Here is a 27,261-nt window from a genome sequence, read left to right as displayed (position 1 = left end):
GGGAGGGTAGACACTTACATAACAAATTTACTTTCATACGGTTACAAACAAGGTTAGAGAGATTTGTTAAGTTTTGCGCATGGAACGGGGAGATGGTGATCTGATTCAACATGTGTGGATTAGTCATGCAGAGGCTCAGGCTCATGATCTGGAGAAGGGGTTCGAATCCCACCACAGCAACTGGTGGAATTCAAATTTGAATTCAGATACTGAATTTGTAGTTAAACACTAGTCTCTGTAATACTGAACAACAATTCTGATAATCCATCTGGTTCACTCTTGCTCATGACGGTAGAAAATCTGCTATCCTTACCTGTCTGGTCTACATGTGACTTCAGACCCAGGGTAATGATTGACTCTTCACTGCTGAACAACAAGGGACAACCAGCAATTGCTGGCCTTGCCTGCAGTGCCGAAGAAAGAATTTGATTTATTTATATAATTAGAATTCTTCTCCTGATACATTTTTTAAATTCACTGACAGGATGTCGATATCACTGGCTGGCCCAGTATTTATTTCCCAATCCTAATTGCCCAGAGTGTAGTTCAGTATCAGTCACATTGCTCTGGGTCTGGAGTCATGTGTAAGGACAGCAATTTCCTTCCCTAAGGGACATTAGTGAACCAGATGGGTTTTTCCTGACAATTGACAATGGTTTCATGGTCATCATTAGACTCTTAATTCCAATTTTTACTGAATTCAAATTACACGATCTATCACGTCAGGATTCAAACTCAGGTCCCCAGAACATTACTCAGGTCTCTGGATTAATAATCTATCAGTGATACCACTAGGCCATCACCTACCCATGTATTAGAGAGGGAGGGGGAGGGAAGAGGGGGAGGGGGAGAGCTATCATTTAGGATACTGAGCTTGATGATCAGCTATGATCATTCTGGGGGAGGCAATGGCCTAGTGGTATTATCACTGGACTGTTAATCCAGAGACCCAGATAAGGTCCGGTGGACCTGGGTTTGAATCCCGCCACGCCAGATGGTGGAACTTGAATTCGATAACAATCTGGAATTAAGAATCTAATGAGGACAATGAATCCATTGTCGATTGTTGGAAAAACCCATCTGGTTCACTATTGCCCTTTAGGGAAGGAAACTGCCATCCTTACCTGGTCTGGCCTATATCTGACTCCAGACCCACAGCAATGTGGTTGACTCTTCACTGTCCTCTGGGCAATTAGAGATGGGCACTAAATGCTGCCTGGCCAGCAACGCCCTTATCCCGTGAATGAATAAAAACAATTGAATGGTGGAGCGGGCTCAAGGGGCTGAATGGCCTGCTCCTGGTCCTGTCTTCTTTGTTTCTATCATTTGAGCAATGGTGACTGGACTAGATCTTAGTGGTTCAGAGATTGTGTACAACTCCAGGAATATATTCGGGCAGCCCCAGATTCAGAAAGCAGTTGTGGAATTGTGACTGAGCTACATTGTAGGATTTTCTTCGTGTAAAGTTTGGCAAAATTAAAAAATGTGTCTACAGGGAGCAGAGAGGAAGTTGTTTTTTAACATCTGCCTATGGTATACCCTCAACACTGACATCTGAGTGTACAAAGTGGAGAGTTGTCCCATTCTTTCATACTTCACTTTGGGCTTGGTGATTTGGAGGCATTGTCAGAAAGAGGGCTTGTTAACGAGAATATCCCATGGATGTAGAAACTTGCTACTCCAGTCGCTCAAACTCATAATGTAGTTGGGGTTAGGGGCATGAGGAGGGCAGGGCAGATTCAGGTGAGGGAGGCAGGGACAGTTGAGAATCGAGACTGTTTGATTTTCCTTAATGTTTTTCTGCTTCCTCAGGTTGGTAAACTGTATCTCCATTATAAATTAACTTTGCCGGATGATTCCGTTGTTTATGAGAACGAGGATATAGTTTGTTATTTAAAGGATGGTAAGGATCTCTACATCCAGAAGGATCACATCACTTCATGCACAGATATCTGCAGGTAAACAGCATTCTCCTTTTAACTACAAACAAGTTTTTTAGATTGTGTTGTGATTGTATGACATTTGCGCTCTGGGTTCAAGGGATGTCACTTTAACTTGAAACAACTCGAACCAATTCTTTATTAAAAGTGAAAGGAATGTAAAACTTGCTTTTCCATCATGCCAGAATACTTCAGTGTTTCACAGGCTTTAGGATTTTTTTTTAAATGTGGTCATTACTGTAATGTGTGAATTCCAGTAAACAATTCACACAAAGCAAGCTCCCACAGATTTGAAAATGACCAGATTTCTTTTTTGATGAAGCTGATTGAGGGATAAATATTGGCCAGGACACCAGGGAAAACTCACCTCCTTTTGAAATAATGGCCATGGGATCTTTACTTTCACTTAAGGGGCCATGCGGAACCTTGGTTAATGTTCCCTCTGAAAGACAGTGTGGCAGTCCCATGCCATTGTACTGAAATATCAGGATACCCTTTAATGGAGAGTCTCATTCAACAGCTTTCCAGTTAGAAGGAAGGTGATGTAGCAGATGATCATGAACTCGTATCACAGTTTATCTCTAATTTTTCAAATGTACAACTTTGTTAGTTTCTCTCCACATCATTTTTTGTTCGTTTGTCTTTCCAGGGAGTTTGTAAAGATCTATAGTGGTGGAAGGGTAGAAGTTGAAAAGGAACTTGAACGCTTCATTCAGCGTCTCATCTCCTACTTCAAGGTATTTATTTCTGTGTCTAGAATGTCTAGAACAACTCTTAAGATTTTGAGAAAAACTGAACTGATACAACACTTGCATGTTCTTCCTAATATTTTGAAAGCTGTATTACCCAGGTTGCTATGTTGGAATCAGGTCTTCTAATAGCTAGGCAATTTGTTTAGCCTTGGTAGTTTTCAATTGGACTTCCAGAACCACAAGCTAAAGATCTTCTGGCAGAAGCTTCTCTGTGCATTGACTGCAAAATGGAATTTAGCTAATTATTTTGAACGACCTTTTGGGAATTATTCTCAAATTGAAAGAATTGAAGTAGATAGAGGAGAGAGATTGTGTAAATGATCCTTGACTGAGGGAATTGGGTCCTGTGCCATATTGGGTAGTAGGCCTACCTCTGGGCCAGAAACTCATGGGAGGCTCGTCCATAACATGGCCAGACAGGAGGATTATCAGCCTTGTCATCAGGTGGTAAAAGGGACAGAATTTCCTGGTCAGCCATAGGAAATAGGAACAGAAGTAGGCCATTCAGCCCATCAAGTCTCATCCACCATTCATTGAGATCATGGTGGATCTGATAATCCTCGTGCCCACTTTCCTGCCTGTTCCCCATAATCTTTGATTCTATTTCTGATTAAAAATCTATCTCAGCCTTGAATATACATAATGACCCAGCTTTGATAGGTAAAGAATTCCAGTAGATTCACATCCCTCTGAGAGAACAAATTCCTCCTCATCTCTGTCTTAAATATGTGCCCCCGATTCAGAGATTATAACCTCTGATCCTGGTCTCTCCCATAATGGGAAACAATTTTTCCACATCTATCCCCTAAGAATTATTTAGAATGCAGTAACAATCTACTGCAGTTCTTTGCCTGGAAGCATGGACCAATTCTATGGCACATGGACTGCAGCGGTTCAAGAAGGCAGCTCACCACCACCTTCTCAAGGGCAACTGGGGACGGGCAATAAATGCTGGCTTAGCGATGCCCCTGTCCCATGAGTGAACTTTTTAAAAATGGATGTCCATTGCCCAGCCCTTGGAAGCCAGGGTAGGGGAAAAGATAGACAGTGAGGAAATCACTGAGGTAGGGAAAAGAGGAGTTACTTTTTGTGGCAAGAATGAAATATCGTAGGTGTTAGAAAATACTGAGCAAGTCAGGCAGTGTCTGTAGAGTGCTGAAATGGACAACAGCAATTGTATCAAAATCCCTGGCAGATTCCTTCTTTCATTCAGTTGCTGTTTGAACACTGATATGTGCAGTGCTTTGCTATCCTTTCTAAATCTTTCCCTATTCCCAGGATGAAGCCGCGCTGAAAAAGTTTTTAAAGATGGAGGGTGTTGAAGAATTGCCAGAAGATGAAGAGAAATGGGAGGTTCCCACTGCCTTAGAGATAAGACCAGAGCCACCACGACCTCCAGGTACTGGATGAGAACGGACGTAGAATGTTCTTTTCGGTTTTGTGCATGATAATTTTGGAATCTATTTGGGTATCTATTTTGTAGACTATGGTCCAGTAAGTACCTTCATGTTCTTACATTAAATGTGTAATTTGAATGTGAGCAGTTCTCTTTTGAATGTATTTCTTTTTTTTAAACACCTCTTTAGCAGGTCTCGTGGATATAAAGGTATTGTGAGGGAAGTGAATGAAATCCACATGGACTGAAGGCAGACAAGTGTTGAATAAATGCACCATCAGGAACAGCTGTCTGACAAATGTAGTTGAACCTACTAATGAATCCTGAGGGAATTGAAATTAGCTCATTAACTTTTTTTTCCATCCTGCAACCGTTGCTAGGAGATATGTGACTCCAGTTCCAAGGAAGGATTCTCATCCCTTCTTAGTGGGTGCAGTACTATGCTTCTAACTGCTAACTGCCTTTGGCACCTGAGAACTCAAATTAATCACACAAGTGAACTTGTTTCTCACTTCATCATATCATGTTTCAAGCTACTTGTATTGCAAGATTGTCAGTCAGTGGGGAATAGATGATTCACCTCATCAACCATAGCACTGACTAAACAGTCTGGTGATTGTGGCTCTTTGCTGGCTACCAGGACTTCAGGGAGAATGGTCTTGAACTGTTTCTGTAATGTTTAGAGTTGTATACTGCCAGAAGAGTTTTGGGAATTAGCTGTCAGGCTGCCCAGTTGTATGCAGCAGCAATAAAGGGTGAGATTAACTCAAAAACCTGCAAACTGTACAAATTGAGTGACTACTTTCTCCAATTCTTTTCATACACAAAGCACCGATTCCAATACAATTTAAAGAGGAAAACAGTAAAGAAATCCTGCAGAGCAAAGACAACAAAACAGATGAAGAGAGGACTCTGGCAAGCTGGCCTCCCAAAGCATCCCTTCATAATTACACTGATGGAACATCCAGTAAGAAATACCTCTGTTCACATGGTTGAAGGGAGAAAATGCCCTGTTTCGACACTAACTTGTTTTGTGGAGGGTAATGGGAGTGAATTTCATGCTGTGTAAGAGGTAGATTGAGGTTCAGCCAATTTATTGTCACTTCAGTTCTGAATTTTTAAAATTGAATTTAATGAATGTTACAACTGGAAATGTGATGCTGAAAGGGCAGCAGAGCAACTCAAATGGTAACTCTCAACAGACAATTGGATACAGTCCTTGCAAGGGGACATTCCTGGGCTATGGGGAAGGAGCTGAGAGAGTAAGGTAGCACTTTCAAAAGAGTCAGCACAGGATCAGTCAGTGGGTCAGAACATCTCCTGTGCTATGATTTTAAAAAAGAATTGTTACAAATTGGAAACAAAACAGACAAAGAAAAGCTTGAAATGAAAATAAGTCAGTCAGTATTTGAAGAGAAAGTGGGTTAATGTTTTGAGTGGGTAACTTTTGCCTGACTGATTCCCCAGATCTATAATTCCAGCATTCTCTGTAGCTGCTTATTTCAAAAGCCCAGTGTTCATTATTACTACTTCAGTAGGCACCAATGATATGAGAAAATACAGGGCAGGTCAGAGTTGCATTCGGTGAGTGTTGTGCGAGGATGTTTTAGTTTAAATCCTGCAGGTTGTGATTTTACCCAGACTGGTTTTGAATCTGATCTGATTCCGGGCTGGAATATTGTAAACCAGTAAACAGCAAACCTGAACCAAAAACACACACAGCAGGTAAGTGATGGTAGGTCAATCACCATCTGTAAACAGGAAGGACAGGATGTGGCATTTTATCAGAAATTGCTAGTCTGGACTGACTTTTATCCACTTACAGATGACATCAGTTTTTGGAGAGGAGGTTCCTCCTCTAACCCAGACAAAATGATAAGAGCCCTTTCCTACTTTGAACCATTTAGCTGATTTTGACATGAAAGCAAACAGCAGCACCTTTACACTGTCCAATAGCACAGCCTCACATCACCCCGGGTGAGGTCAGAAACTGAAACATTCTGTCTCTACTCAATACCCAAAGGTCAGCCAAGAGTAAATGCTAGTGGTCACTGACTATGAACTTGTGAAAGCAGCAGTTATAATACATTTATTCCAGACTCTGCTGAGACTTGGGGGTGCAATCTCTCTATTTTCAGTAATGATCTCTAGTGAAGAAATTATATTTCACCTAATGAACACTATAACCTGGATCTTCCTATTGCTTGCTGTGTATTGCAGTCTCTTCAGTATCTCTGTTCCCAATGGAACTGATCTCCAGCTGCACTCAGAGCTAGACTGGGAGCTCAATGAGTAAGGAACTGCAGGTGTATGTCTGTGCTCTTCCACTCACTGTTTCTGAGTCATTTATACATCAGCCCTTTGGACTGCCCCTAGCATAGTGCTAACGTTATAGCTCTCTCTGTCATCTAATCAGTCATCAGATTATATAACAACCTTGTACAGCTTAGTGTGGATGTAAATGTGGTTGTTTTTTTTGTGCAGGGGTGGTGATGGGGGGGCTTGGGGGAGGGGACATTATTAGACTGCTGATGATTGTTTGCTTTCCTCAGGTAAAGCTGCAGAAGCTGTCATGAGAATGTGGCCGCCTCCTGCGCCCCCTTCAGGCTCTACTGATAACGTGGCTGCCAGTAACCACCTACAGCAGCATCATCCTTCCCCACAGCCTGGTGAGTTTTAGCTTAGGAGTACCACAGGAGAGGGCACTGCATCCAACAGCAAATGCCTCCCACCCATCAACGCCCCTGCAGTCCCTCAAAGTACCATGCATCGTGACTCTAAGCGCTGGTTTCTTGGAGCTATACAACCTAATCCAGGAGTTCCTTCCTGCTTTTTATTGTTAAGCCTTTTATTAGTTGGGTCCCTGTTATAGGAAGTTGTCTGTGTTTTGGTCACTCCACCACCCACATCCTCTGCTCGCCAACCTGCATTGTCAGCGTGTCCAGCAATAGCTCAATTTTTAAAATTCCTATCCTTGTTTTCATGGCCTCACCATTCTGTATCTCTGTAACCTTCTCTGGCCCACAGCTCTGAGATGGTTAAGTTTTAATGGCCATTTTTAATCACTCTCACCATTGACTAAAAGTATCTTTTGGGTCTCAAGTTCTGGCATTCCTTCCCCAAATCCCCCCTCTAAAATCCCTCTTTTCCTACTGAGCTTTTGGATTCTTGTCCCAGTATTTTGGATAAGTGTCAAATTTTGTTTCATAAGGGGAAAGTGTGGTTCGTTTATATAGACCATAGTAACAAGAACTAACACACATACGAAACCATAGGCTTGTCTCACAATGTTACTAAACTGCAAAAAAGCATCTACCCCCCCAATACAACATCATTACCTTTTCTACATAGAACATAGAACAGTACAGCACAGTACAGGCCCTTCAGCCCACAATGTTGTGCCGACCTATTATCCTACTAAGATCAATCTACCCTGCATATCCTACATTTTACTATCCTCCATGTGCCTATCCAAGAGTCACTTAAATGTCCCTAAAGTATCTGACCCCACTACCACTGCCGGCAGCGCATTCCACACACCCACCACTCTCTGTGTGAAGAACCTACCTCTGACATCTCCCCTATACCTTCCTCCAATCACCTTAAAATTATGCCCCCTCGTAATAGTCATTTCCGCCCTGGGAAAAAGTCTCTGACTATCCACTCTGTCTATGCTCTCATCATCTTGTAAATCTCTATCAAGTCACCTGTCATCCTTCTTCGCTCCAATGAGAAAAGCCCTAGCTCCCTCAACCTTTCCTCATAAGACCTGCCCTCCAGTCCAGGCAGCATCCTGGTAAACCTCCTCTTTCTCTTGAGGTAATGTCCATGATGTTGCTACAGACCATCCAAAAGTGTTTGAATACACCATATTGTCTGTACTCTTAATCAATCTACTACATGTCTCTTATCATAGGAACAGGAATAAGCCGTCAAGGTGATATTTATACTACAATGAAGTATATTTGATCTCTGAAGTGAATAGCCACTATCAGGTTGATTGTAAATTGTGTACTGGCTATCACACAGCCTTGCTTGACACTGACCTGGATTTTGAAAGTGTCTGTTTCGGATCTCCTGTTCCAGACAGTTGCACTTAGATCATTAAAAAATAGTCGTAGGATTGTGAAAAAGTTTCTTGGATATTGAAATCTCAGGAGAACAATGCTCAGTGCGTTGTGAATGAAATAGTTTGGTCAGGCTGATGAACACAATAAAGGATTTCTAGTGGAGAGACAGTAGTAACTGCTGATGCTGGAGAATCCAATGGTATCAATGTGGACTTCACAAGCTTCAAAATCTCCCCTCCCCCTACCTCATCCCAAAACCAGCCCAGCTCGTCCCCGCCTCCCTAACCTGTCCTTCCTCCCACCTATCCCCTCCTCCCACCTCAAGCCCCACCCCCATCTCCTACCTACTAACCTCATCCTGCCCCCTTGACCTGTCCGTCCTCCCTGGACTGACCTATCTCCTCCCTAACCCCCCACCTACAATCACCTTTACTGGCTCCAACCCTGCCTCCTTGACCTGCCTGTCTCCTCTCCACCTATCTTCTCCTCTATCCATCTTCTATCCGCCTTCCCCTCTCTCCCTATTTATTTCAGAACCCCCTTCCCCTCCCCCATTTCTGAAGAAGGGTCTAGGCCCGAAACGTCAGCTTTCCTGCTCCTCTGATGCTGCTTGGCCTGCTGTGTTCATCCAGCTCTTCACCTTGTTGTCAAAGGATTTCTGGTGTTATCCTCAACATTTTATTTTTGGATTTGTCTGACAACAAAGACCATGTGAGAGGTTCCTCTGGAAGGTCTGAAGCCACACAGTGTCTCTGGCAGGGTTTCCTCAGCCACAAGAAGTAGGTGATTCAGGAGAATGTGTGTTGGGATTTTCCTGCTATGGACAGAAGTGAAATGCCTCAATAGTTTCAACAGCATGATTTATCTCATCTTGAAGATAGTTAGTTATTATTGTCCTGACTTCAGGAATGCAACAATGTCCTTGCTCTCCCAAATGTACAGGATAAGTGGATGGAGTTTTGTTTTGAGCAAATACTAACCAGCTTTAAAGATGACAGCTGCAATACCATCAAGCCTGCAGTTTTGTTGTTTTACATCCATTTGATTGCTTGTTGCAGCTTGTCCAATGATGGAATCTAGCACAGAGACTGGGGGTAAAAGCCCAGAGAGAGTAAGCTGCCACCTGATTCATGGATAAGGAGCTGTTAGAAATGCTCTTTCCTGTGTTATCCTCCTTGAGAAGAAAAACACCATTCTATAAAAGGAATGGGATTTTGTTTATTTGACCTTTTGGAGCGCAGATGGCCCTAGTGGCTTCAAACAACTGAAGAATCGAAGGCAGGGAATTGTATAGACGTTACCACCAGAAGCTGTAAAGAATATAACATTTGTGTCATTTTTAAGTGACAGAAGTAGCTGCCCATTCATGTTTAAGCCTGCACCAGTACTTTCTTATCCAGAGCTTCAGGTGACCACTTTGTCTTTATGAAGCAATCTCGCCTGCACAGCCCCCTCTATTTCTTTCCCATGACCAGCTGTCTCTCACGGATTATGCTGTTGGAATGACTGCTTCCCTGAAAGTGCAACAGCAGGTCGATCATGCACCATTCACACACTTAGTGTATGCAGTGGTGACATCAGCAGCACAGGCACAGGCACATGTGCAGACAGGACAGTGGTGTTGTACATGTGCCAGTGGCCATTCTGTAGTCACACCATTGATTGATTGATTGAAACATATAAAAGCCTGAGGGCTCAGGGCAGATGTGGAGGAGTGTGGTTCCACTTACAGGAAAATCTTGAACAAGGGGGTCACTGTTTAAAAACACTTAGAAGTGAGATCAGGCAAAAAAAAAAAAATTCTATTAAAGGATTGTGAGTCTTTAAGAACTCTGTTCTAGAAAAGGCAGTGGGATCAGTTTTCCTAAATATTTTTCAAGGCAGAGATAATAGATTCTTGTTAAGTAAGAGAGTGAAGGATTATTGGAATCAGGCAGCAAATGGGACTTGAGGTTACTATCAAATTATCCATGATCTTTCTGAATGGCCTACTCCTGTTCCTTATTCTTATGTTACTTATAAAGCTTCACATATCACATTTATCAGCAGGTAACAGATAAATGGATTTGCCTTGTGGTTTCAGCCTTGAGCTGACGGAATGCTGCCTTCACGATGCAAACTTGGGTGGAAGCAGGACAATGAAGGCTGTTCATTTTTTTGTCCTGGAAGGTTGCATATTCCTGCATTGTTTTTGTTGAACCAGCTCTGACCCAATGGGGACAGGGGTCTAGCACCATTTTGAAACGGAGTTGGGAGTATAAAGATTTTCTGGATTGGTTGTGAGCTGCACTTTAAATTCGTCTCTTGGGCTCCTTTAAGCTGAGACATTGATCTTCATCTTCTTGGACTTTTGGATCTTGCGATGTCTTGGTGCGAACTACACGTTTATCAAATAAGTCGATGATCTGTCAGACAGGTGTTAGTACCTGCAGGGATCAAGTGATACAGATCTCACTCACATCATTGACTTGTACAATGACAGAATCCACGTGTCAGTGCTTTGATCTAGGATGTGTTTTCAGTTTGCCCTTCAGTTGAAAGGCACTTAATGTTAGAATGAGGCAATGCTAAGCACACTGGCAGCAGGACACAATTTGCATCGGCTTTTGCCGTCCAGTTATTCCCAATGGGTCCTCTCAATGTCGGAATCCAAGCCAACCAGGGCATTGAAGAGGATGATCTTTTCTTTTGGGATGGCATTAACTTCTACTGGAGTCACAATGGAATGTTTTCTTAGTCTCTTCACCTGAGTCAAGCATCAGATCATAAACACTGATGTTGCATGTTGTTTATGGCTAAGCTGGAGGTGGTGGTATGAGCCTTCCATTTATACAGTTGGGGAGTTTGCCGAGAACCTATTCTGCATGACAAACCCAACTCGGTGGATACAGGAAAGGAGTCTGCCTTGCGTATCCATTAGTAGCGTATCCCCTTTGTTCCTTCAGCTGCATCTCCCCAGGAAGGCACATATCTCCCTGAAGGAAATGTGACAGTTGCAGTCTCCATAATTTGCATGACTGATTTGCAGCTCTTCTTTCTGGAAGTTTCAAAAATTTAATGCTTACTTTCTTTGACGATGAAGGTGGTGATCGCACAGGGTGTGGCTCACCAGCCAGGATAAAGCGGGACAGCTTATTTTTGGGGCAAACGTTTTTGAGCTCAGTCACGCGTCCTGCTGTTGGATCTTCGTGCATCTGTTGTCTCTGAGCAGGACTAGGGCCTCCCAGGTTCACAGTTCACAGCCCTGTCCCTGTTGCCAGCTTTTCATCAAAGAAAGCCTGTGCAAGACTTTTAAGGTGGGGACCTTGGGGCACCATCATTGTCTATACAACCTTCTTAGGTTAGAATCGCTCCAGTGTGGTAACAAGTCCAACCAACCCTCGGCGTATTCCACCCAGACCCATCCCCCTATAACCCACCTAATCTACACATCCCTGAACACTACAGGCAATTTAGCCTGGCCAATCCACCCAACCAGCACATCTTTGGACTGTGGGAGGAAACCGGAGCACCCAGAGGAAACCCATGCAGACACGGGGAGAATGTGCAAACTCCACACAGACAGCTGCCCGAGGGTGGAATTGAACCCGGGTCCCTGATGCTGAGGCAACAGTACTAACCACTGAGCCACCGTGCCACCCCTGAGTTGGTGGTCAGGTTTCTGTTATGTATCAAGCTTCGATGACTGATACTGCAACCGATGAAGTGCACAGTTGTCTTTCAGCTGTTCTCCCAACAAGGATACTTTGGAACGCAGTTTGACCTTCCTGGCATGGGTGGCCCTAGCAGAAGAACAGAGCTCCTAACCGCACCAGTCACAAAATTATTGGAACATGCAAATCTCTCCATTACCATCAATAGAGGGTGTACTCATAGTTATATTGTAGGAAATGGAAGCCAAACTTAATTTCAATTTCAAATTCATGCTTCTGTACAATATATAATTCCTCCAACATAATGAACTGAGATGATGGCGATGGGGAAATTTAATGCATTTATCACTGAATCAAATTATTCCAATATCCAAGATTATTTCTTGAATGCCAACTAATTTTATCTATTTTCATTAAAACAGCTGTTAATATTTTCTTTCCTGGATGTTTCAACACTACATAATGAATAAAAAGCTTATTTCATCTAGGTGACCTACATAGGTCTCTGAGCACAAGCACCAAGGCCAGCGGGGAACCTCCTCACCATCTGGAACGGCAGAAAAGTCACAGCCAACCTGTAGCCACAGGTAAGTAAATAGTTTAATCTCTCCATTCTTCTCTTAAATCTGGTTGTGACCAAAAAAAAAAAATTTCTGATGTCAAAGATGTTTTTATTTCCATCAAGTAAAATGAGGAGAGGAATAACTTGCACTTTTACATAAAATACTATAAATTTTTTTTAAAAAAAAAACCTTTATACTTCACAACCAACAAAGTAACTGGTCATTTAGTATTATAGGAAACAGAGCAAATAACTTGTGCACAGCAAACTCCCAGGAAAAGCAATATCATAAAGTGATTAAACAATCTTGGTTGAGGGATAAATGTTATCAAAAACTCCCTTGTCAGTTTAAATAGAAAACATGATTTCAGGTGCTTGTGTGGAAACACACTTCTGTTTTCTAAGCATATATGCAATGCACAGTTTCCAAATTGGGGCATATTGAAAATCTGCTCCCTTATATTTTCATCATTAAATAAAAACTTAGAACTGAGTATGTTAGTTTGCATGTAGTAACATAGTTCAGAATAAATTATGTTTCTTCTAAAATGACTGATCTACTTGTTATTTGGGTTAAAACTTTCTAAAATAAAACTGAAATATGGAAAGCAGAAGCCAAATTTGAGGCTGAATATTTTTTCCTCAGAAATAAGTTTCTTTCAAGAATATGAATGAAAAAAATTGAAATTCAAAAGCCAGATCAGAGTCTGATTAAAATTCCTGGAGTTAGAACATTGCTGGTGACAGATTAGTGATGGGATGCCCAAAGTCTTCATTTAGGGGAGTACCTGGATTCTGAATAATGGACAGAAAGTGGCAGTGCAGGAGAAAACAAAGAAAATGTCAAGGCTGTTTTCTTTAAGAAAAATATTCAGTCACTCGTTCCAGATTTGTGATTGATAAATTCCTGCTGCACAGAACAGATTATTTTGTTTATCTCTTAATGTGATTTTAAAGGCTTAATCATATCTGTTTGTCCTCAGCAGAACACATTGATCCAGCATCAATTTCAGAGCAGAAGATGGATTCAGATCAGTCCAAGCCTACTACAAACCAGACACAAACACAACCCTCTGTTACTGCAACTGACCATACGAGGTATCATACTGCAAGTTAAAAGTCAGAAAAATCAGAGCTTGCCACAGTTTGAGTGGCATAAACTTTGTTCTAAAAATGCTCACTTCGGAGATTATTTGATGTTGGTTATATTAGGAAGGTCAGAACCGCAAACACGGTTGTAGTATCTCTAAGGCCTCCTCTCAGAAGCTAAATGAGAGTACAATTAATAGAAATCAAGGAACTGCTGTTGTTTATAAACTCTTAGCAGCACAGAAGGAAGTCATATAATTAGTCATACCTCTGCCAGTTCTTTGAAAGAGCTATTCAATTCATTACACTTGCCCCATAACCCTGCAAAATCAGTCCCTTCATGTTGTTGATCCAGTTCTCGTTTGCAAGTTACACTTGAATCTGCATCCACTGCCCTTTCAGGCAGCACGTCCCAGATCACAATAACCCGCTGACTGAAGGGAAAGCAGTAATTGATCTCATGGTCCTTCAAGTTTCCATTACCATTTGATTAAAGTCACACGAGACCAGGTTATAGTCCAACAAGTTTATTTGAAATCACAAGTGTTTGAAGCACTATCCCTTTGTCTGGCTTCTCTCCACATGACAAAGATTTTATAATCAGAGAGGTCATAAAGATGGTGTGAGTGGAGCATCAACAGGCTGAATAATAGGTCTCTGCAGGTGATCACTGCAGCATTGACCACTCATCCAGAGACGGTGACTCCTATTTCTTGTCTTATCAGCCAAGGAAAAATGAGCATCCCAGCATTAATCCTTTCAATCAGGTACCAAAACTTCTCATTATTGCACTGATTCTTTTGTCTATTATGTTAAATATGTATCCTCTGGTTACTGACATTGCTGCAAATGAAAACTTGCTCCATCTTCCCCTCGGGAAAAACTCTTCAGACCAATCCCTTGATTACAGGACACAAGGCCACAAGATCAAATTCCACTAACTGAGCAAAACAAAATTTCAAGCACTGTGAAGGTGCAGAGGCAAGCTGAACCATTGCTATTCTGAGCTGATACACAAGATCAAACTATGATTCTTTCCTGTGGAGAGAGTGATTGAACAAAGAACAAAGAAAATTACAGCACAGGAACAGGCCCTTCGGCCCTCCAAGCCTGCACCGATCCAGATCCTCTATCTAAACCTGTCGCCTATTTTCCAAGGATCTGTATCCCTCTGCTCCCTGACCATTCCTGTATCTGTCTAGATACATCTTAAATGATGCTATCGTGCCCGCCTCTACCACCTCTGCTGGCAACGCATTCCAGGCACCCACCACCCTCTGCGTAAAGACCTTTCCACGCATATCTCCCTTAAACTTTTCCCCTCTCACCTTGAAATCATGATCCCTAGTAATTGAGACCCCCACTCTTGGGGGAAAAAGCTTCTTGCTATCCATCCTGTCTATACCTCTCATGATTTTGTAGATCTCAGTCAGGTCCCCCCCTCAACTTCAGTCTTTCCTAATGTAAATAATCCTAATCTACTCAACCTCTCTTCATAGCTAGCACCCTCCATACCAGGCAACATCCTGATGAACCTCCTCCGCACCTGGTATTTTTAATCAATACATTGAGATTTCGGAGGAAGGCACATGCCTTTCAATATAGTCACTGAAATTGCAGATGAAGCAGTGATAGAGAAGTAAGGTTACTAGGAAAGCTGCTGTGTTACAAATACCTAGTGCAAGCTGCTTTTAAATATTTGCATTTATATAAGCAGTTGAAAGCAATCTGTGCCCATCGTCAGATACATCCAGCCCATTGGAAGGATCACTTCCTCTCCATTTCTCCCTTGCTCACTCATTCTGTGACAGCCTTGCTGTTGCTTTCAAAACCAATACTTTAGCTCACCTTCTCTTCACAACTTTGCAAGGTGGAGGGACCCAGGAAGTGTGCGGAGGTTGTGGGAAGGTGTTGGTTCCATTCTTGACCTGTTTTCATAGATAATAGCATAAAATGCAGTGTTGGTGACAGTGTTCAGCATTCTTGGAGTTGGGAAACAGCCTCTGTGGTTAAATGTCGATTTGAGCTGTGAAGGAGGGCAGGATTTGGCTTGGGTGTAATTCATTCTACAGATGAATAGCATGATGCCACGTGCTATCAAGGCACATAAAGGGAGGGGAACCACTGAAGTACAATATTGTACATCACCCTGGGGGTTATGATAGACCCGGGGTCCTGACTGAACTGGATCAGCCATACAAATACTGTGGCTGCAAGTGGTAAGGAATCCCCCCTAAAGCCTGCTGACCATCTACATACACAAGTCCAGGAGTGTGATGGAATACTTCTCACTTGCCTGGATGAGTGCAGCTCATACAATACTCAAGAAGCTCAACACTATCTAGGAATAAAGTAGCCTTAGTTGGTGCCACATCCACAAACATGCACTCCTGATGCACGACAGAAATACACCAAGGATCCTTAGACAGCACCTTGCAAACCGTCAACCACTGCTGTCTAAAAGGGCAGCACCTACGTGTGTAGGAGAAATGGGAGCAGGAATGAGTCTCATGTTTGACAATTATCACTTTTGTTTCTGTTGAGCAGTCAGCAACCAGTGGTATCTGTGACTAAGACCAATCACTTCAGTGCAGCTGATATAAACACATCCCGTCCAGCCATTCCACTCGACAGCCCAGTATGGACAAAAGAGCTGCCACATGAGGAAGTCCTGGAGGAGCTGCTGATACATGGCATGATGGAAAAACCACAGACAGTCGTGTTCAACGAGGACAAGATAGAGAATCATGCCATTGGAGAATGGGGGGAGCGCCTGGTTCATGCATTCCTCTCACACTGGAAGGAGAGCGATAGCCAGCACAAACCCAGGGACATTATGTGGGCAAATGAGAATGGGGAGAGCGGTCTGCCCTATGATTTCAAGGTCATGTTCACTTCCATGAATGACGAGCAGATGGAGATCTTCATTGAAGTTAAATCCACAATCAAAGCTGAGAAGAACTTTGTACAACTTTCTGCTCAAGAAGTGGACTTGGCACTAAAGGTCAGAGATCGTTACCACTTGTACAGAGTGTACAAGGCAGGGGACTCTCAGAATGTCCAACTGTGTCGAATTAAAAACTTGGCACAGTGTTTGCATGCCAAACAACTTGAATTGTTTCTGTTTGTGTAAATGCTAAACTAGTTTTAGAGGTGATTAGTCAAGTTTATTGCTTTTATGTATTTTTTGTAAATTAGCAATCAACTATTACAAAGCACTGCAGAAGGTGGGAATATTCAGCAGCTCTGGAGAGTGGTAACATTTCAGGTCATGTTCTTCTCAGAATCTGAAGGTTACACACCTAAGTTAAGTTTCTCTCTCCATAGATGGTACCAGAGTTGCTGAATATCTGTCATTTTTCATTTTTATTCAATTGTAACTGATAAAGAAGTGGAGGTTTAAGATTGCAGTGATGGGATATTTTGGGAAGTCCTTTTTATCACTGCTTCTATACATTTTCCAAATGTATCCCCTAAGCAAATAATGTTTAAAATAATATATGTTCACTATAAAACTTTTGTCTACTGCATGATTATTTCCTAAAAATACTTTACCCTTCACCTCTCTGCAATCGAGGGACCAAACGGATTTCAGAAATTATAATAAAAAATCATATCTGTACAAAGATTTAAATAATTCTGTATGGAGGAAAGGCTGACATTTCTTGCCCTGAGAAGATGCTGGTAATTCTCTGCTTGAATACTTCAAGAGACGGATTAGAGTCATCATATAGTTAAAATAGTGGAATCAGAACAGTCCCATAAATGGGTAAGATTTACCAATGACGATTAGACAGCTTTAGGTTCACGTACTGATAAAGCACAAAATGAAAATTCTTAGCAGGCAGCATGTGTAGAGCAAAAGTTAACATTTCAAGGCAGTGACCCTTTAAATTCTAAATGAAAGGTCACAGATCCACAACATTAACTTGGTTTCACTCCAGAGATGCCCCCAAACCAACAAGTATTTCCAGCACCTTGTACTTATTTCATTTTTACTGATACCCAAACTAATTCTCAAACTGCCCACATTCTCAAATTCAATAGATAGCTGCAGGGATAAAGAGGAAAATTTGTGAATATACATCCTGATTTCAACTCAGATTGTGAAAACTGGAGTCCGGAACTAAAGCTTAGTGAGGAGGAGATTCTGGAAGAGTTACAGAAATGATTGGGGATAAAAGGAATCGCTAAAAGCAACAAATAAAAATTAGTGTTTCCTATCTTTAATACAGCTTGGATACAGTTTCTTTACACAGACTGACAAATTATATAATTGGCAAATTAATCTTGCAGAATAAAGCGACATACAGACTTTACGCTGAAGTATCAAAGAGTTTCTCAATCATATCTTCAACCTGTTCCACTCTGTATTTTATGTATTTTTCAGTATTCTTGGTGAAGGGAACATTTGCATACCTGCAGAGTTAATGAATATTGTTAACAAGTTAGCAATGATGAAAAGTTTATCCAAGAAGAACGTACCAAAGCTGTCCCATCTGAATTGACACTGAACTTGACATCTTCATTTCAGAAGCATGAACCCAGTAGCACTCATCTCTCAAACACATTACTCTCATCTTCTATCCAAAGCTATTCCCAAACTGTTCAACCCAGAAAGGCTTTTGTTACAGGCTCCACCTATGGATACAATCCCGTAGAGTTGCACACCTGGAATGCTGGCTCATGCTAACAGGACAATCCAGAAAATGACTTGCATTGATCTATCATTATTCACAACCTCGGTACGCATTCCTCCTGATCTGATTTTCATGTATTTGCTTTAGCCAGTCATGAATGGATTATTTTTACCTCTTTCTTGCATGCAACAAACAATTCTTACTTTTGCCAGAAGTTGCTATAGACCCCAGTTACATTTTCCTTCTGTGCACGTCTGATTTTATCCCTTTGCTCTTTGTCTGGAATGGCCCAGGATTTTTGGATTTTGCACAGTTCTTCCAGCCCATCGTTAAATGCCTTCAAAACAGAAACCAGTTGTCTTTGAAATGAATGAATGCTTTCTCATAGCAAAGCAGCAGTCACAGAAAACTGAGTGCAAGCCTGTCCAGTACTCCAGTGCTGAATCTGGGCAGACCCATTCCTCAGTAGCCTTACAACCATCAAAACACATTCAAAAAATATGCTGTCCTCACTTGCTGCAACCACCCAAAGCAAGTTTCTTTTGTTTTAATTCTGGTCAGTCTTATTCCCAAGATATTTCTGGTTTTAATATTAAATGAGAGAGACAAGTTGCCAGTTGCTATTAGGTATGCGTTTCATAAAACAGTTCAAAACATTACCGAAGTAGGCAGGAGCTGTCACTACTGTGATCCTGCAGTCTGTCTACAAAAGGCCAGAGTAGTCTGCCCAAGTGAACAATAGGTAACACTGTCCTTTCAGTTGCAAACAAATCAAGTCCGGAATAGTAGGTTTAAATTGCAAAGAGACGGTCAGTTACAGCAGAACAAAGTTGAGGAGAAATGGAAAACTATGTTGCTGCAACAACTTTACTTTTTCTGGAGTGTTTACATAAATAAAACGTGAGACACTTCACAAAGGTGGTGAAGTTAGTACATGCCTGTAAGGTGTACAGAGGTGGTGGAGGTAATCACATGCGTTTGGGAAAAGAACGTTACACATTAGAAGAAATTCTTACACATCAATTGTCCCTTACCTTAAATCGGTCTTTAATTGCTTGTCTCTCCTTATCTTTTAACTGTAAAAATAAAATTGAATGAATTACACCAATATCTCACTGTGACCTAATTGATCCAGGATTCAAACTGATTGCCATACAAAGCAGAAAAATCACAAGGTTTAACCCTTTATTTTGCACAGCATTAGTTATCTCAAAAGGTTACAGAGCCAAAGTGGGTAAGCAAGTTCAAATACAGATCAGCCACAATCTAAAAACAGTGGAACAGGCTCAAGAGCTAACTCTTATGCATATGTTTGGATGCAGCAATTGTTAGGATTGCTACAACCTGGCAAAGCCTCCCTGAGCTAAAAGATAAAGGAAATAACCAAAGGTCAGCTGAGGTTCCTACATCTGATTGCTATTCAGTGATCCCAGTCAGTTTGCAGATCATTTGAAGATATGATCAGGTTTACTGGGCAGACTCACCAAGCATCGTGTGCAAGTAACAGCCAAGTTAATGAGATACCAGAGGGTGCTCACCACCTGTGGACGTGCTCCCCAGAACAGTCCGGTGGCAGGGGTGGGGGTAGATAGAGGAAAGGGGTAAGAAAGTTCCTGGAAGGAGACTACAGCAGGTGGTAACAGAAACAGAGCCCAGTAAAGCTGCCCACGGCCACAAAAACAGTGTTTTACACAAATTTAGCAAATATTAAGAACACTTACTTTTGTTCCTGGCTGGATGGCAGGCATGTTACTCTCATTAATGGGCGATGTGACCTTTCCCCAACTGTAAAAATAGGATTACATGTTAAGCTATCCCTGCTATTGTTTGCACCATTCTGCCAGTTTCACTAGGAAAAAAACAGGAACAAATGTCCCTAGCCGCCTCTCCACTCCAAATTTCTGCCATTGCTCCTGCAGGTGCCAACACTTCAGAATGTAATTCTAATGGCACAGAGTCTTCCACCAGAACCCTCATTCAGAATCAACCACAGTGCTGTGGGTTTGAAATCACACAGGGCAGCTTTCCTTCTCTAAAGGATAGCAGTGAATCAAAAAGGTCTTTCTCTCAATTAATTGTTATGTACTGACTACTATTAATCCAGCTATTTAAAATTTTTCACTGGCCAGATTGTTTGTTCAAACTTCTGATATAATAGTCAAATAATTGAATCATGACATGACATTAAGGTGGGGACAGAATCAAGCTTCACTGTTTTGTCTTCAGTCAAGTAGCATGCAGATACATAGGGGAAGAAAAGGACAGGATAAAGGAGGTCTGCTGGTGCCTCTGGAACTGTGATTGTCTTCAGAGAGTTGGAGGGCAGAATAGCAAAAAGTACAAAATAAACCAAGATTACCTGCGCTGGTAAATATGGAGCTGCTCATCAATGTGTCCCTTGTAAGTCTTGTCTGCATTCTTCTGTGTTACTGCTACAAGTTGGATTAATTCAGACCTGAACAAACATACGGAATGTGAGGAAACTAGTTGATATCAACTTTTAACCAGTAACCAACTGCACCAATCTACAATTTGTGTTCATTACTTCAACTGTATCACTCCGGGAACTTAAAGGACACTTTCACAACATAGAAAAGCTATAGAGGGCAACAGTATTGTCTGCACGCATTTGAAGAGAATCAGTCCAATGCATTACAGCCAAGACAATGGCCTGTGATCCAGGAACAAAAACAGAAGTGCTGGAAAAGCTCAGCAGATCTGGCAGCATCAGAGAAGAAAAAAAAAAGTCAGAGTTAATGTTTCGAGTCAGGTAATCTGAACGCCGGTCACAAGACCCAAAACATTAACTCTGATTTTTTTTTTTCTTCACAGAAGCTGCCAGACCTGCTGAGCTTTTCCAGCAACTTCTGTTTTTGTTCCTGATTTACAGCATCCGCAGTTCTTTCAGCCTGTGATCCAGAATGAGGGGGCTCAGGCAGCTGTCTGTGCACGACAGGACCATGGTTCAGGAGCATCTCACAAAATGGCAGGTCTTGGCTGCAGCTTTACACTGTGACAAAGAGGGGAATATTTTAAAAGAAAACATTCTTTTAGGAAGAGAGCAAAAATAGAACAGAATGCTTGTTTTTTTTTTGTTTCACTTCTGCAACTTTTATATTTGTCAGTCTGAGAACACCAGACACAATTATCACAAACTTACTTCTCCAAGGATTTCAGGATGTAATTAAAGTTATTGAGAAGGAAGACTGCACCCAGAGCAGTGTCTTCATAAACCTTAGCCTTGCTGTGCAGGTTCAGCTGCAGGTTGCCAAGTATTTTGCCTAGTAACAAAGAGAGCGAACTATATTAAAATTGGAATTAAAAGATGCAGAAATAAATTTATATTCAAAACAAATTATCTACACAGTCTCAGGAGGTTGGTCTTTATTCTCTACTACTTCCACTGGTACCCTTGTTATCATTCTCAGATAACTCAGTGTCTGTTACCTACATGCAAGGCTCAGTGGGAAGACCTGGCAGGATTATCTAACAGTAGAGGCCAATTCTCACATACCAGCAGGTGGTCAGCACACAAATCATTTCATTTTTAATATTGAGAACTAGAGATTGTTGTACAAGCAAGGACACCAGGAGATTGAGCAATGAGGAGCAAATGGAGTTGAGGTGCAGATCAGCAATGATCTAATAAGAATGCAAGAAACACAACTCAAGGACTAAAATACCTTCTGTTTCTATAATACCTTTTTCAATATGATTTTGCAGAGATCAGCAACATCAATGAAATTCCAAGCCTGGTTAATACAGAGGAGCAGTTTAATCACTGTCTCTCAAGTGGGTCAAACACTTGCCTGAATCAGCCATGAGTTCAAATCTCCTCTAGAAATCTGAACACACAATCTTGACTGACATTTCCAGTGGAATGCTGGAAGGGGCTCTCTCCCAGATTATGCAAAAGCTACATCTGCCCTCTCAAATGGAGATAAAATTCCATAGCACGATTTGGAAGGTGGGAGATTATCCCTGGTGTCCTGGCCAATATTTATCACTCAACCAACATGAAAAAAAGATTTTCTGGTCATTTTCACATTTAGATATAGATTAATGACTTGCATACAAGGATAGAAGTCCGTATAGCCAAATTTGCAGATGAAGCAAAAATAGATGCTAAATTGCAATGAAGAAATAAGAACCTTACACATGGATATAGATAGATTAGGAGAACAAGCCAAAATGTGGCAGATGGAGTTTAATATGGATAAGTGTGAGGTCATGCATTTTGGCCAGAAAAATGGGAAGGCGACTTATTATCTAAATGAGGAGACACTTCAGGGTGCTCCAGTGTAGAGGGATCTGGGTGTCCTCGTTCATGAGTCACAGAAAACTAGTAGGTACAGCAGATAATAAAGAAAGCGAATGGAATTGGCTTTTATAGCTACAGGAATAGAATATAAAGGTAAGGATTGGTGAGACAGGACCTGGAGTATTGTGCACAGTTTTGGTCCCCTAATTTGAGGAAAGATGGAGGCAGTTCAGAGGAGGTTCACTAGATTAATCCCAGAGATGAGGGGTTTGTTGTATGAAGAGAGATTGAACAGTTTAGGCCTATACTCTCTGGAATTTAGAAGAATGAGGGGAGATCAAAAAGATGTATTCAAGATGATAAAAGGTATAGATAAAACAGACATGGAGCAGATGCTTCCTCGTGTGGGGCATTCTAGGACGACGAGTCACTCTTAGGATAAGGGGTAGCAAATTTAAAACAGAATTGAGGAGAAACTACTTCTCCCAAAGGGCTGTGAATCTGTGAAATTCATTCTCTCAAAGAACGATGGGTGCTGGGACAGTGAGTAATTTGAGGAGGAGTTTGACAGGTTTTTAATTGGTATTGGGTTGAAGGGTTATGGAGAGAAGACAGGAAAATGGGGGTGAGGAGCATATCAGCCATGATCGAATGGTAGAATAGACTTCAATGGGCCAAATGGCCTAATTCTGCCCCTATATCTTATGAACTTATTTATTGTCGCGTATACTCGAGTGCAGGAATACAGGAGTACGGTGAAAAGTGTACAAAGTCACCACTTGCCGGTGCCATCTTACGGTACAAAAAACAGGATTAAAAACAGAAGCCGAAACAAAATAAAAGAAACAGCCAAAAGATCGCTCCCCACCTCCGCCATGAGCCCTCGCTGCCACGAGTCCTCATTGCCACAAAAACAAAGTCACAAAGTCCATCCATCAGACTGCGAGCACTCAAGTGCTCAAGACCCTGCACAGTGCTGAAGCTGGAACGCCATTGTCTCCGCCATCATTGTTATTTGTGGGAGTTTTCTGAACTTCCTTCATGACATTGTCTACACTTCAAAAAAATTTCTTAACTGGCTGCTTTGGGACATCCTGGTGTTGTGCAATATACTATTTAAATCATAAAATTGAACAACAGGCCAAGCAGAAGACAAAAACAAACCAAGACAGTCCCAACCCACATTGCAGCGGAGGCAAAGTATGACATGAAACTGTTGAGAATTCAACACTAATTGAAAGTTAAAGGCACTTGCATCCCACACACTCATGCTAACATTCCCCTTCAATCTTTTACTGGAGACTTGTAATCTAGATTTTAAATTATAAATGTGATTCATACACTGAGTCATGCAAATAATGTGGGAAGTAGAAATATCATGGTCACATATTAAAGCAACTCCCCAAAAACTTAAGTTTCAACATTTGGGCAGAACACAACAAATAAACAAGACCAGGAAACAAACCTTATGCAGGAAATGTAATTAGCTTCTGATACTCCAATATATACTCATAAATTGACCAGCAAATAGAAGAGTACAAACAGATTGCCCAAGATTAGGTGGAAAACACGAATTTCCATTATTCATATAATCAAAACCATAAATACACACTATGAAAAGCATACAGCCTCTCTGATACCAAACTTGAAGCAGCTTTTTTTTTTAAACAATTCCTTCAAGGGATGTGGGCACCCTTCTTGTCAATCACATTGTGTGGATCTGAAATCACACATAGGCCAGACTGGGCAAGAACCACAGATTGCTTTTCCTAAAGGACATTAGTGAATCAGGTGGATGTTTGCAACAATCGAAAATAGATTTGTGATCCCATTACTGAGGCTAACTTTAAATTCAGGATTATTTTTTAATTACTTAAATTTAAATTCCATCAGGTGCCATGAAATAGAAATTATTCCATTTCCAAAAATGTAAAACTGCACATGAAGATTGCTCATAATACACACAAGACTGATTTTACATGAAACAGTTTCTTCGCACAGCAAATAAACTCCCAGAGTCTCATGCCCAGCTATTTTCCAGTGATAACCACTAACAGACAAAATGTGTTCATGTGAAATTCCTTTACGGCATCAAATCACTTTGCCCAAGGTAAATTTGCTGGAATAATGTTTTCTAAAGGTAGGTGCATTAACTGTGTTATAAGCAATGTACGATTCTGGCTCTTGTTCATACAAGTTAGGTCAACAGGCATAAATTAACAGGGACATAGTGCCTGAAAGTTCAATTTCAGGCACTAGGCACTAAGACAAGAGTACCAAGATAAAAAATTACTGGAACTATTTAATTTTTATAAAGGAATCATTTGTGTCCATTGTCACGTGGCATACACAAAATACGTAAACACCCTCATCCACTGAGACAAATGCTTTCAGGCTTCACTCTAATCAGATTATCACTTGTTTATGAGACCCAAATTTCATGTGACAACTAACTGTTGACAAGGCAATTTAAATCTGTCAAACACTGAAGCAAAAGACAGAGCAACCTCACTGCAAAATCGATACTTACAGATATAGTTGCTGAGGAGCCGCCTACTGAACTCAAAGTTGTAGGTGCTGGTAGAAGAACCAGTTTCTGCAAAGTCAATTATTTCCAGTTTTAGTGATAAAATATATCCTGACATGATATTTCATTGGAAAATCATTTAAAATAAAATTAATGAGATCTTCTTTCAAAGTAATTCCTCCATTCTCATCCTTCCCCCGCTACCCAAATATAAAACCCAACACACACAAATGCAATTTTTCTTGACAAGAGATCATACAGGGACATTGTTACCAGCTTCTGTAACACCTTTTCTTACAGACTACTTGGTGACATGGAATGGTAGCCCAATGTAAAGGAGTAGCGCCCTTCATCCTGTTCAACTCCCTTACTGTACAATTACAACCCCACTCAAAGTTGTGTTCAGGGCCCCAAATAGAAAATCTGATTCTGGAAATCTGTGACCAGTTAGGAGAATACAGGAAAAGCATTAAAATAGCAATCCACAATACAAGGAAGTCTGTGTTCACTGTACATCCCCCTTTCGGAACTGGACCCCATTCGGACAGAGTCCCACGAGCACCATTCATTCGTTGACCTCTCTCACAAGGGGTCAAGTGGGAGATAGATTCATACCTGGGTGTGGCCACACATCCAATGACCCTTCTGGGAAACAATTAACTATCAACCTTGATTTACTCTCCCTTATACGGATGCCTGTCACAGCAGAGGGGAATCAAACCTGGGATCCCCCTGACTGTAGTGACCATGCTACACTTTATACTTGTCAACTTAGCCTTTTGGAAATGTTGTGGAATAAATAATCCCAGGTAACAGCATAAAAAGAGGCAAGCAATTACCCAATATGGGAACAAGTGCCCTAATTTTCAGAAATGCATGCATTAGGTCTTCTCAAACCTTGAGCCATCTCTCACCACACCAGCTTAACATGGATGGGTAAATCACAGAGACTAAGCTGCTTAACAAATGAAGCAATGGACACAGTTTAACACAACATTGGTTCCAGTAAAATATAAACTGATGGGAGATGTCAGGCATGGACAGACTTGGAATTCCATCAACTTACCTCTGGGATCTAAAGGAATATTGTAAGTGTCCCCCAGAACTACAAGTGACAGCACAGCAAAGAGAAGTGCAAAAGTGAAAAGGATTAAAAGTCCATTAGTTGAGAGAGTAATGTTAAGCAGGACAGGGAGGTCAGGCAGAGGGTACTAGCAGAGTGGTAAACAGGTGAGGGAGTGTGGTTGGGGAACAGGTACAAGGAGACAAGCTGAAGGAGAGGTGTCAGGAACAGACAATACCTGAAGTAAAAAGCAAGAAAAAGTAATGGCAATAAAAATGTTTGATATTAAACTTAATTCTAAAATAAATACATAACAAATAATTCAATACTCTAGTTAAGATTAGCAACAAGAAACAGATAGAATATTAAACCCACCATCAATGGCTTTTTAAACCATTTTGAGAGTGGGATTTTAACCTTTGCAATGATTTTAATTTCACTAGAAACACAGCTCTTAGAAAACTGAAATTCAACATCATCGACTCCTTTCCAAGGCAAGAACTGCAAGTTACTGACAGGAAAGCAGAGACAGTGAGAGAATCACTCTACCTCTTCTGATGTGAATCTAGAGAGAGTGGTGAATCTATGGAATTCACTGCCACAGAAGGCTGTGGAGGCCAGGTCATTAAGTACATTTAAGACTGAGATAGATAGGTTCTTGATTATCAAGGAGATCAAGGGTTACGGGGAGAAAGCAGGAGAATGGGGTTGAGGAACTTATCAGTCATGATTGAATGGCAGAGCAGACTCGATGGGCCGAATAGCCTAATTTCTGCTCCTATGTCTTATGGTCTTATACAGGTTTGGGAAGTAACAGTCGCCAAGCAGGCAACTGGACCATACTCCTTTAGACCAGTCATGCATCCGTGCACAGGTGAAAAGCTACAATATGACACGGCAAAAAAAGAGCAACACCTCTAGCATTTCCTCCAACCTCCTCACCACCACCCCCCCCCCAAAAAAAAAACCTTCAAACACACTCACCCTGTGACGCCAACATGGCGCTCGCTGTCTCTTGAAAATCCAGTAGCTGCTGAAGGAATAATATCGCCTGCAGGAGAAATCAGGGGCTGTTACGGCCTCGCAACAGAGACACAGCAAACACAGAATAACTTCACTTTCCCTTCCATCTGCTCCCCTGAACATTGCTACACAATGGTCTTTGGTTCCATGGGCCCAAGCTTTTCTGTAGCTCCTGACCACAACTATTCGGCTAAGGGCAAGGTACCTCAACTTTATCTATGTTCTTACGGCAGGAGGCATAGAGATAGAGATAGAGATAGAGATAGAGATAGAGATAGAGATAGA

At 41.5% G+C, this 27,261-nt stretch overlaps 2 protein-coding genes across 9 annotated transcripts in view; one reads left to right on the top strand and one right to left on the bottom strand.

Annotated features, from left to right (window-relative positions):
* The window catches only part of LOC125485836 (protein NO VEIN-like), a 44,868-nt gene extending 27,891 nt beyond the window's left edge, over nucleotides 1-16,977 (top strand). Inside the window, exons 14-21 of one of the 2 annotated variants that reach the window (XM_048610611.1) lie at nucleotides 1,813-1,958; nucleotides 2,590-2,677; nucleotides 3,971-4,091; nucleotides 4,918-5,055; nucleotides 6,641-6,757; nucleotides 12,300-12,398; nucleotides 13,360-13,471; nucleotides 16,010-16,977. In XM_048610611.1, coding sequence (XP_048466568.1) covers nucleotides 1,813-1,958; nucleotides 2,590-2,677; nucleotides 3,971-4,091; nucleotides 4,918-5,055; nucleotides 6,641-6,757; nucleotides 12,300-12,398; nucleotides 13,360-13,471; nucleotides 16,010-16,595 — 1,407 coding nt within the window. In that variant the 3' untranslated portion in view covers nucleotides 16,596-16,977. Of the gene's footprint in view, nucleotides 1-1,812; nucleotides 1,959-2,589; nucleotides 2,678-3,970; nucleotides 4,092-4,917; nucleotides 5,056-6,640; nucleotides 6,758-12,299; nucleotides 12,399-13,356; nucleotides 13,472-16,009 lie in introns of both variants that reach the window. The other variant, XM_048610610.1, reaches the window with a different exon arrangement.
* A 695-nt stretch (nucleotides 16,978-17,672) lies between these two features.
* Nucleotides 17,673-27,261, bottom strand: part of exoc7 (exocyst complex component 7) — a 26,888-nt gene continuing 17,299 nt past the window's right edge. For 6 of the 7 annotated variants that reach the window (XM_048610612.1, XM_048610613.1, XM_048610615.1 and 3 more), the window contains 8 exons: nucleotides 26,938-27,004; nucleotides 24,894-24,959; nucleotides 21,263-21,383; nucleotides 20,462-20,557; nucleotides 19,824-19,887; nucleotides 19,137-19,178; nucleotides 18,306-18,439; nucleotides 17,673-17,881 (listed from right to left, as the gene is read on the bottom strand). In XM_048610612.1, the coding sequence (XP_048466569.1) occupies nucleotides 17,779-17,881; nucleotides 18,306-18,439; nucleotides 19,137-19,178; nucleotides 19,824-19,887; nucleotides 20,462-20,557; nucleotides 21,263-21,383; nucleotides 24,894-24,959; nucleotides 26,938-27,004 (693 nt within the window). In that variant the 3' untranslated portion in view covers nucleotides 17,673-17,778. Of the gene's footprint in view, nucleotides 17,882-18,305; nucleotides 18,440-19,136; nucleotides 19,179-19,823; nucleotides 19,888-20,461; nucleotides 20,558-21,262; nucleotides 21,384-24,893; nucleotides 24,960-26,937; nucleotides 27,005-27,261 lie in introns of those variants that run through there. The other variant, XR_007264533.1, reaches the window with a different exon arrangement.

The sequence above is a fragment of the Rhincodon typus genome, chromosome 23, assembly GCF_021869965.1.
Source record: "Rhincodon typus isolate 14 chromosome 23, sRhiTyp1.1, whole genome shotgun sequence".
NCBI lineage: Eukaryota > Metazoa > Chordata > Chondrichthyes > Orectolobiformes > Rhincodontidae > Rhincodon > Rhincodon typus.
The sequence above is the reverse complement of the archived record's forward strand: the minus strand, read 5'-3'. Positions and strand labels throughout refer to the sequence as shown.